The 9,939-nt window shown below is 43.7% G+C and overlaps 1 protein-coding gene across 1 annotated transcript in view; it reads left to right on the top strand.

Moving 5' to 3' along the window:
* Nucleotides 1-6,962: 6,962 nt before the first annotated feature.
* doc2a (double C2-like domains, alpha) overlaps nt 6,963-9,939 on the top strand; it is a gene marked incomplete at both ends in the record, with an annotated part of 147,162 nt that continues 144,185 nt past the window's right edge. The window contains one exon of the mRNA XM_083650127.1: nt 6,963-7,545. Coding sequence (XP_083506253.1) covers nt 6,963-7,545 — 583 coding nt within the window. The remainder of the gene's footprint in view (nt 7,546-9,939) is intronic.

Raw genomic sequence — 9,939 nt, 5'->3', positions numbered from 1 at the left:
AGAAGGACCAGAATTCCATAACTACTACAACGACCGCCACTAGGTTCCAAACTCTATAATCTCTCATGATAAATACCCAGTTGAGAGATCAATGCATTCGTTGTGTTAAGATATCCTTTGAAAAGACAAAATAACACCAAAATGTGCATTTTAACAAGTTTAATTCCAGAATTCCATAACTACTAGAATGGCCCTAAGCGGTCATTTTGACCACTAGATTCCAAACTCTATAATCTCTCATGATAAATACCCAATTGAGAGATGAATGCATTTATTGTGTTAAGATATATTTTAAAAAGCCTATCTATACCAACATTTATATTTTTCATTATTCAAATTTAGTAATTCTTCCATTCAGATTCCATTCAAAAACTTTGGATGGACAATGCTAACACCACTAGCGACATGTTCTGGGATGTGCAGTAAAATAAAAACACAGATTTGGCTGGTCTAACCTAACCAAAAACGTCCAGCTTGTTAAAAAAAAAGGAAATTGACCCAGGGGCCACACTGAGTGAGGTCGGGGGCCCGCGGGCCGCCAGTTGCCCACCCCCGCCCTATACTGTAGTGTCAGGGCCGCGGTTATGAGAGAGACTAACTGATCATTAATCCAATACTCTCTCTCTCTCTCTCTCTCTCTCTCACACACACACACACCCACCCACCCACACCCACACACACCCACCCACACAACCAAACACACACCCACCCACACAACCAAACACACACACATCCACACACACGCACGCACGCGCGTGCGCGCGCGCACACACACACACACGCACGCACGCACGCACGCACACACACACACACACACACACACACACACACACACACACACACACACACACAGGCACAGCAGCCCATTTCGCACCCCGCACAACAAACTGGTGCTGTCCAAGGTGCTGAAGTGCAGCCATGCTGTCATTTACAACAAGATATTATGGTGCTTCGTTCTTTTGGAAAACTGAAAACCTGTTTCTTTTAGCTCGCTAACATCCTCTGAGACATGCTTGTGAATTAGGGCTATACAAATACACTTGACTTGACTTGACTTGACTTAAACGAACCCCTGATTTTCTAGCCCAGTGTTTCAGAAAGAAATCTGAAATAAATAAATAAAATAAAAATAATAAAAAAGTGAATACCCTGGTATCCTGGTATAAGTTGACCATAATATTATTTCTGCTTCTGTGGCATAATGCCGATATCTATGATAACCAGTGTTGGGGGTAACGTGTTACTGTAAGGCACTACTGTCCCTAAGTTCAGTAATCACATTACAGTTACTAATCAAACACTTAACTCGTCACTTTGTACTAGCAAGATAAGTATAGAGAGAAAAGATCTCCATTTTAATAGCAGATCCTGTGTCCCATCAGACAGGTCATTTAACTGCACACCAGAATCACCCATGGTGCCAACATTTCAACTTTGTATTAGCATGCAGAACAGCACCATTAGTCGACACATAACTTTGCAGATATCTAACATCATGCATATAGAACAAGAAATCATTTTAACCTCCAAAACACATTGACAAACAAACAATTGACAAAAAAATCTACAATCAAAACACACTACCCCAGGGCATGCTGGGAACTGCGTCCACTTTCCTCTTCCACAGGTTAAATTTCCCAGAAAGCTTTGCATAACTCTGTTTTACAATTAAATCAGGCTAAAAAGTGTTAGATAGAAATAATATTTATTTTTAACACAACATGCAATTCTGGAATATTTGAATATTGGACAAAATGAAATGAAATGAAATGTAAACCATAAGAGAAACCCACATACAGATGGGGTCTGTAAATACCCCTCGCAAATACAACGTGTTCTAGTGAAGTGGGCGCAGTGCGGTATGCTCCTTAATAATTGGATTGCAATTGCAATCGGCCAAAAAACGCCTTGCCGTCTTCTACACCAACTTTTGAGGGGTGGAGATACGCACATTACTTTGAATTTGTGGCACGGAGTTGACCAGAATGTGACGCTGCCAGCTTTGCCCTGGACAGAAGCAGCTAGCTACCACTGCGAAACACGACATCAAACCTCTCAAAGCATCTGCAGAGGCATCATGCTAACACAACGCTGGTTTGCGAGAGACCCGCAGAGCCAAGCTGAGTCGCCTGCCTCGACCCCAAGCAAGCAGCAAGAGCTTGCTTTTCACCAGGTAACATCAAAATCAGAGATGGACAGGCTTGTTGCCTCCTCGTACATGGTAGAGCAAATGTTGCCAGTTTCAACAGTAGAATGAAATCGCCATTTTTCTGAAACATATTGAGCAAAATACAGATTGGTTTGGAACGGACAGCCACCATCAGACAGGAAAAGTTTTCCAACCTACCTTATTACGATAGAGATTTGTGCTAATATATGGGGATTTGTGCTAATATATGGGCATATGTAAGGTTTAATGTTGTATTGTTAACTGTCAAATTACCTGACAATGCATCTCAGGCGATGTAGTAGGGGAGTAACACAAAAGTAATGTAACGAGTAGTGTTACGCATTACTTTCTCCAGGGAGTAATCAAGTAAAGTAAGGCATTACTTTTTTTGAAAGTAATGTGTAATGTGTAATACATTACTTTTTTGAGTAACGGACCCCAACTCTGATGATAACATGATATGTTAGTTATAGTTCTGATAACACTATCTATAGTGTTTCTATGGTTTTTTCCTGTGAAATCCATTAACATGTATCTGTATCTTTACATCTTTACGTATACGGACTCAACAGACTGAGCACAGGGTGCACGAGCATTTACAAAACAAAATCACTGAAGTGAAAGTTCTGTCATAAAACTTGTATATTCTTACATAATCCTTGCACATTTTAAGTGGGTATACTCAAATCCTGGAGCTTTCCTAGTGGGTGTTTACCTGTGTGTCACGTAGACTACACTGATTCTGGCTCTCTCTCTCTATTTTCCTTGTGTATACGTCATTTAAAAACGTGTTCACATTGATTAAAAAGTTATGGCTGAAAAGTAGTTAAGTGCAAACATTAATTTATAAAGAAAGAAAGAATGGAAACACGATAATGGCCTCCTTCTCTTTATTGACTCTCCCTCTCTTCTCTTGAGTGCTCTCAGCTTGGATTTAACCTTCATGTAGTCAGTAGATTTCTTTGTGGGCGAGATATTTTCTTTATTCATTATATATTCATTTTGTGCCAAGGTAATTTCCTGTAATGTTTTCCCTCTTCCATAATATACTTCTACAGTCTGACTACAGTGTGTTTCAGTGGCTTAATGAGTGCTACAGTCTGACTACAGTGTGTTTCAGTGGCTTAATGAGTGCTACAGTCTGACTACAGTGTGTTTCAGTGGCTTAATGAGTGCTACAGTCTGACTACAGTGTGTTTCAGTGGCTTAATGAGTGCTACAGTCTGACTACAGTGTGTTTCAGTGGCTTAATGAGTGCTACAGTCTGACTACAGTGTGTTTCAGTGGCTTAATGAGTGCTACAGTCTGACTACAGTGTGTTTCAGTGGCTTAATGACTGCTACAGTCTGACTACAGTGTGTTTCAGTGGCTTAATGAGTGCTACAGTCTGACTACAGTGTGTTTCAGTGGCTTAATGAGTGCTATCCCGTCGTTACTGTAGGCACAATTATGTGGACTCGCTCTGTTAGTTTGGGGTCAGTCGACAAGAAGAATGAAGATATGATCCTCGTACTGCATTTCAGAGCGCTAATTGGTGTGTGTTACTGTATCTGCAAAACGCAGACGATCAGCTGACTTGCTTTGAGTTTTGGTACATGCAGCTCTTTGTATTGGATTTGTGTGGTATACTCTATGTTAAAGACGGAGACGGAGACGGAGACGGAGACGGACAGAGCCTTCTGTCCGTACTCTGCCTTCATCTTGTGCATAATTCTGTCCTAAAGCTTAGGGAATGGATACGCATGAAATGGAGCAGAACCACACACACACTCCCACATTTGACTCTCTACTGCCCACTGGTGGATGTATTGCTTAACATGATACCAACGTGAAAGACACATGGAAGTATGTGGGCAGTAGGGTTGATGTGGCAATGTGACACTGATACAGGAATTGATCTTTCCTAAGTCCCGGTGCTTTTTGCTATGTAACTATCTAACTATAACAGTTGAGCCAGCTTGTAGCAGCCTATGGAGCGAGCCTACAGTGTGATGTCAGCTTGTAGGAGGAGCCTATGGAGCGAGCCTACAGTGTGATGTCAGCTTGTAGGAGGAACCTATGGAGCGAGCCTACAGTGTGATGTCAGCTTGTAGGAGGAGCCTATGGAGCGAGCCTACAGTGTGATGTCAGCTTGTAGGAAGAGCCTATGAAGCGAGCCTACAGTGTGTGATGTCAGCTTGTAGGAGGAACCTATGGAGCGAGCCTACAGTGTGTGATGTCAGCTTGTAGGAGGAGCCTATGGAGCGAGCCTACAGTGTGTGATGTCAGCTTGTAGGAGGAGCCTATGGAGCGAGCCTACAGTGTGTGATGTCAGCTTGTAGGAGGAGCCTATGGAGAGCGAGCCTACAGTGTGTGATGTCAGCTTGTAGGAGGAACCTATGGAGCGAGCCTACAGTGTGTGATGTCACAATTCACCCTATCACACTTTCCAGACTAACCTGACGCTGCCAGATGGACGGTATAGTTCCACATACATTTCACTAAACCAGTCGATCTGGGAATAGAGTAACCAGACCCGCTGACGGAGGCGGGCACTTTTTCCAAGCTACTTGGCAGGTGATTGGATTACCCATCTGTCTATCACCGCTGGTGGGTGTTAATTTCAACCAATCAGATCGCCAAAGGTGCTTGTGATCTCCGTGGTATTCATTGATTGAGTGAAAAGAACTACAAAGACCATGTACCCACTACTTGCCCAGACGAGCCTGAGCCCGCCTACGGCTGCCGCTGATTTGTCGAGCCGGCATGGCTCGACCAATCATCTTAACTGCCTGTGCATGACAAGATGGATACGTCGAGAGAATAATCTCTTTTGATCTCGCGAGGTTATCCATCTTGCAAGCAAGGTTATTTCCAGACTGCACCTTTGACTAAATTCACACATTTTTAAACTGGGACAGTTCACACAACTTTAAAGTCGAGCTGAAACACCTTTTGCAGAGTATGTGACTCCTTATCGTGACACATTTCTGAGTGAAACAGTGTAGATAGGCAGGCCGTAGCGTGTGGGAGGAGTTTGATTTCACTGTGGGAAAGTGGGCGTGTCTGGGACTCTGGACTGGACTGACTGAACGTGAGGCGAGCAGTGTTGCCAACTTGGCGACTTTGTTGCTATATTTAGCTCCTCACAGACAGACCCCCACTCACTTTGTTGCTATATTTAGCTCCTCACAGACAGACCCCCACACACTTTGTTGCTATATTTAGCTCCTCACAGACAGACCCCCACTCACTTTGTTGCTATATTTAGCTCCTCACAGACAGACCCCCACTCACTTTGTTGCTATATTTAGCTCCTCACAGACAGACCCCCACTCACTTTGTTGCTATATTTAGCTCCTCACAGACAGACCCCCACTCACTTTGTTGCTATATTTAGCTCCTCACAGACAGACCCCCACTCACTTTGTTGCTATATTTAGCTCCTCACAGACAGACCCCCACTCACTTTGTTGCTATATTTAGCTCCTCACAGACAGACCCCCACTCACTTTGTTGCTATATTTAGCTCCTCACAGACAGACCCCCACTCACTTTGTTGCTATATTTAGCTCCTCACAGACAGACCCCCACTCACTTTGTTGCTATATTTAGCTCCTCACAGACAGACCCCCACTCACTTTGTTGCTATATTTAGCTCCTCACAGACAGACCCCCACTCACTTTGTTGCTATATTTAGCTCCTCACAGACAGACCCCCACTCACTTTGTTGCTATATTTAGCTCCTCACAGACAGACCCCCACTCTTTTTGTTGCTATATTTAGCTCCTCACAGACAGACCCCCACTCACTTTGTTGCTATATTTAGCTCCTCACAGACAGACCCCCACTCACGTTTCAACAACAGTCTATGTTACAAACAGCAATGTAAATACAGCGCCGTGCTGGCTGGCTCAGAGCCTCAGAGCCTCAGAGCCTCAGAGCAGAGGACCGGGCCGTTGGTTCGATCCCTCCCAGCAGACCCAGCTGAGGGGGAGAGCCGGCTGCCGGTCTTGAAGCTGCGGTAAATATAGTCATGTTACACTGCATTCATGACAGCTCGGACCGCTGGAAGTTTCAACACGGAACCTTCGCCTCGGACATATTTGCGTTCACGCTGCACTTCCCACTCGGGGGGGAACCTATAGCCAAACACAGGCTATAGGTTGCTATAGCAACTAGGGGTGCACCGATCACGTTTTTTGCCACCGATCACCGATTGCCGATCGCCTATGGGAAATATCTGCCCAACCGATCATCCACCGATTACCGATCACCCATATATAAACTCCTCAAAAAAAGTTTGGAAACGTTATTTCGATCGATTATTTCTCCCCTTTAATAATACCAATTGGCATTGTATTTTATATCGTTGGAAAGCCTGATTAGTGATAGGGCTTTTTTTTTTTTTATAAAAAATTATATATATATATATATATAAATAAAAATATCGGCAATCAGCCGAAATATCGGCAATCAGCCGATCGATATTTGAGGTCAAAATCGGCCGATACAGATTGCTTGCCGATCGATCGGTGCACCCCTAATAGCAACCCGTGTAGCATTGTAGCTACCTACTAGCTAACAATGCTAACCGAATGCTGAATTTCGCATATTGCTCTAATCAGAGTGAAACATACAGTAGATGACACGAACACATGTTAACGTTAACATTACACAATTGAGACATCAAATTCGGTGTTAAAACGTTAACAAACGTCTTTATAATAATTCTGTGATTACCATTAACGATACAAGTCGCCATTTTGATGTTGATGCTGTGACGTGAACTGGGACAAAGCGGAGCTCTGGATGATACATGAATCTCTAAGCTGTAACTTCGACCTGGACGAGCGTTTGATTCACTTTTTACAGATCGACCTGGACGAGCGTTTGATTCACTTTTTACAGATCGACCTGGACGAGCGTTTGATTCACTTTTTACAGATCGACCTGGACGAGCGTTCAATTCACTTTTTACAGATCGACCTGGACGAGCGTTCAATTCACTTTTTACAGATCGACCTGGACGAGCGTTTGATTCACTTTTTACAGATCGACCTGGACGAGCGTTTGATTCACTTTTTACAGATCGACCTGGACGAGCGTTTGATTCACTTTTTACAGATCGACCTGGACGAGCGTTCAATTCACTTTTTACAGATCGACCTGGACGAGCGTTTGATTCACTTTTTACAGATCGACCTGGACGAGCGTTTGATTCACTTTTTACAGATCGACCTGGACGAGCGTTTGATTCACTTTTTACAGATCGACCTGGACGAGCGTTTGATTCACTTTTTACAGATCGCCCTGGACGAGCGTTCGATTCACTTTTTACAGATCGACCTGGACGAGCGTTTGATTCACTTTTTACAGATCGACCTGGACGAGCGTTTGATTCACTTTTTACAGATGGGAACCCATTTTTTTCCCCGCTGGTCCCGAGTTGTCTTGAACGGGGTATTAGGATCGGCCATTTTGACTGAGGGAGAGGGGTGAGGGACGGGGGCGGGGACTTAGGATGGGTCATGTGACTGGCAGTTGAACCGTCTCGCTCTTCTAAACCACACAGAGCAAGAGAGAGAGAGAGAGAGAGTGAATGTGATAAGAAGAGGAACATTAAGAGAGCGACAGATATGGAGACGGAGAGAAAATGACAGATAGAAAAAAAATGACATGTGTCAGGGTCAGGGAGAGGATGAAAGCGAGAGGGGGGGGGGGAAGAGAGAGCTGTCTGCAAACACTATAGGAACAAAGCAAGCCAGACAGTGACTGACAGGTGAGAGAGAGAGAGAGAGAGAGAGAGAGAGAGAGAGAGAGAGAGAGAGAGAGAGAGAGAGAGAGAGAGAGAGAGAGAGGTGCAGACAGAGAGAATTTGGTGGAGCTTAATTAGCATAGTGCTTCTATAAGTGGGCAGTAATCCCACAGTGTGACTGAGTATCAGCCACTGGACGCACAGCGGATTTCACTTTCATGTGTCAGACTGTTTCCACTGATAAACACTTTGAATTGAGCAGGACTATAAGCCTGTCCTCTGTAATGGGCCCCACTGGAGCACCATTGTTTTTGTACTTTGTGCCTTCATATATATATTATAGGCTTTGGGTCTGGGTCTGACATGTGGGACTCACACATTATTTTTTAAGGATAATTCAGAGTTGTTGTTGTTGTTGTTGTTTTTTACACCCTGGACCTTATTTCCAGCTTAAAATATGATGTTTAAGTCACCCTGACAACTTGGGTTTGATTAGCAGCAGCAGAAACGACCGTCAGGTTGAACTGCGACCTGACAACGAGGAAAACAGAGCATGTGAAATGTCTGTATTTATGTCTTGTAAATGGCTTATTTTCCGACACACAGCTGCTCATATGCTTATTATATCAGAGAGAGAACGAGATGAGAGCGATCTAACGTACCTCCGTGCCGCCGACAGCCTGCTCTGTTTGCTGTCTGTCACATAGGATTTCCCGGCTGCTGCTTGTAATCCATACATGATGTTATTCCATACGGGCGGCCATTGAATTCAAATGAATTGTCTATATTCTCTAAAACAGATGAATATCATCAGTGTATTCACCTTATGTTCAGACCTTACAGTGGGCCAAATTCTTCCGGGTCATTTTAACACTTCCGGCGGTCACGGCGCAAAATAAGAGAGTTGTTTTTTGAGCGGACAGTGACGGGGCAAAATAAAGAACGTAGCCTACTACTTTGAGCCGGTACACAGCAAGCAAGCGGAGTATCCACTGTTAGCCAGGTCAGATAACGTTATCGTCCACAATGATGAGCACTTTCTTGTAAAACATACCTGGACTCCAACAAAGAAAGCTTCAGATAGTTTTCTCTCCTCCGAGGCAGCGCGAGCCACTTACGCCTATAAGACACGCACGAATAAAAATGGTGAGGGGACAAATTGAAAGTGGCCATGCCAGTTTTTCCCTCACCAACATTTTGCCCAAATCTGGAGCTTTATTACAGCCCCTTTCTGACAAGCTAGCTTGACATGTTTGGTAGCAATGGCTAGCTTAGCTCTTCTAGCTTCATATGATCAGTACGCTATCTTCACTCTAGCTTAGCTCTTCTAGCTTCATATGATCAGTACGCTATCTTCACTCTAGCTTAGCTCTTCTAGCTTCATATGATCAGTACGCTATCGTCACTCTAGCTTAGCTCTTCTAGCTTCATATGATCAGTACGCTATCTTCACTCTAGCTTAGCTCTTCTAGCTTCATATGATCAGTACGCTATCGTCACTCTAGCTTAGCTCTTCTAGCTTCATATGATCAGTACGCTATCTTCACTCTAGCTTAGCTCTTCTAGCTTCATATGATCAGTACGCTATCTTCACTCTAGCTTAGCTCTTCTAGCTTCATATGATCAGTACGCTATCTTCACTCTAGCTTAGCTCTTCTAGCTTCATATGATCAGTACGCTATCTTCACTCTAGCTTAGCTCTTCTAGCTTCATATGATCAGTACGCTATCGTCACTCTAGCTTAGCTCTTCTAGCTTCATATGATCAGTACGCTATCTTCACTCTAGCTTAGCTCTTCTAGCTTCATATGATCAGTACGCTATCGTCACTCTAGCTTAGCTCTTCTAGCTTCATATGATCAGTACGCTATCTACACTCTAGCTTAGCTCTTCTAGCTTCATATGATCAGTATGCTATCTACACTCTAGCTTAGCTCTTCTAGCTTCATATGATCAGTACGCTATCTACACTCTAGCTTAGCTCTTCTAGCTTCATATGATCAGTACGCTATCGTCACTCTAGCTTAGCTCT

This window comes from Poromitra crassiceps (genome assembly GCF_964638095.1).
Source record: "Poromitra crassiceps genome assembly, chromosome: 13".
NCBI classification, from domain to species: Eukaryota; Metazoa; Chordata; class Actinopteri; order Beryciformes; family Melamphaidae; genus Poromitra; species Poromitra crassiceps.
The sequence above is the reverse complement of the archived record's forward strand: the minus strand, read 5'-3'. Positions and strand labels throughout refer to the sequence as shown.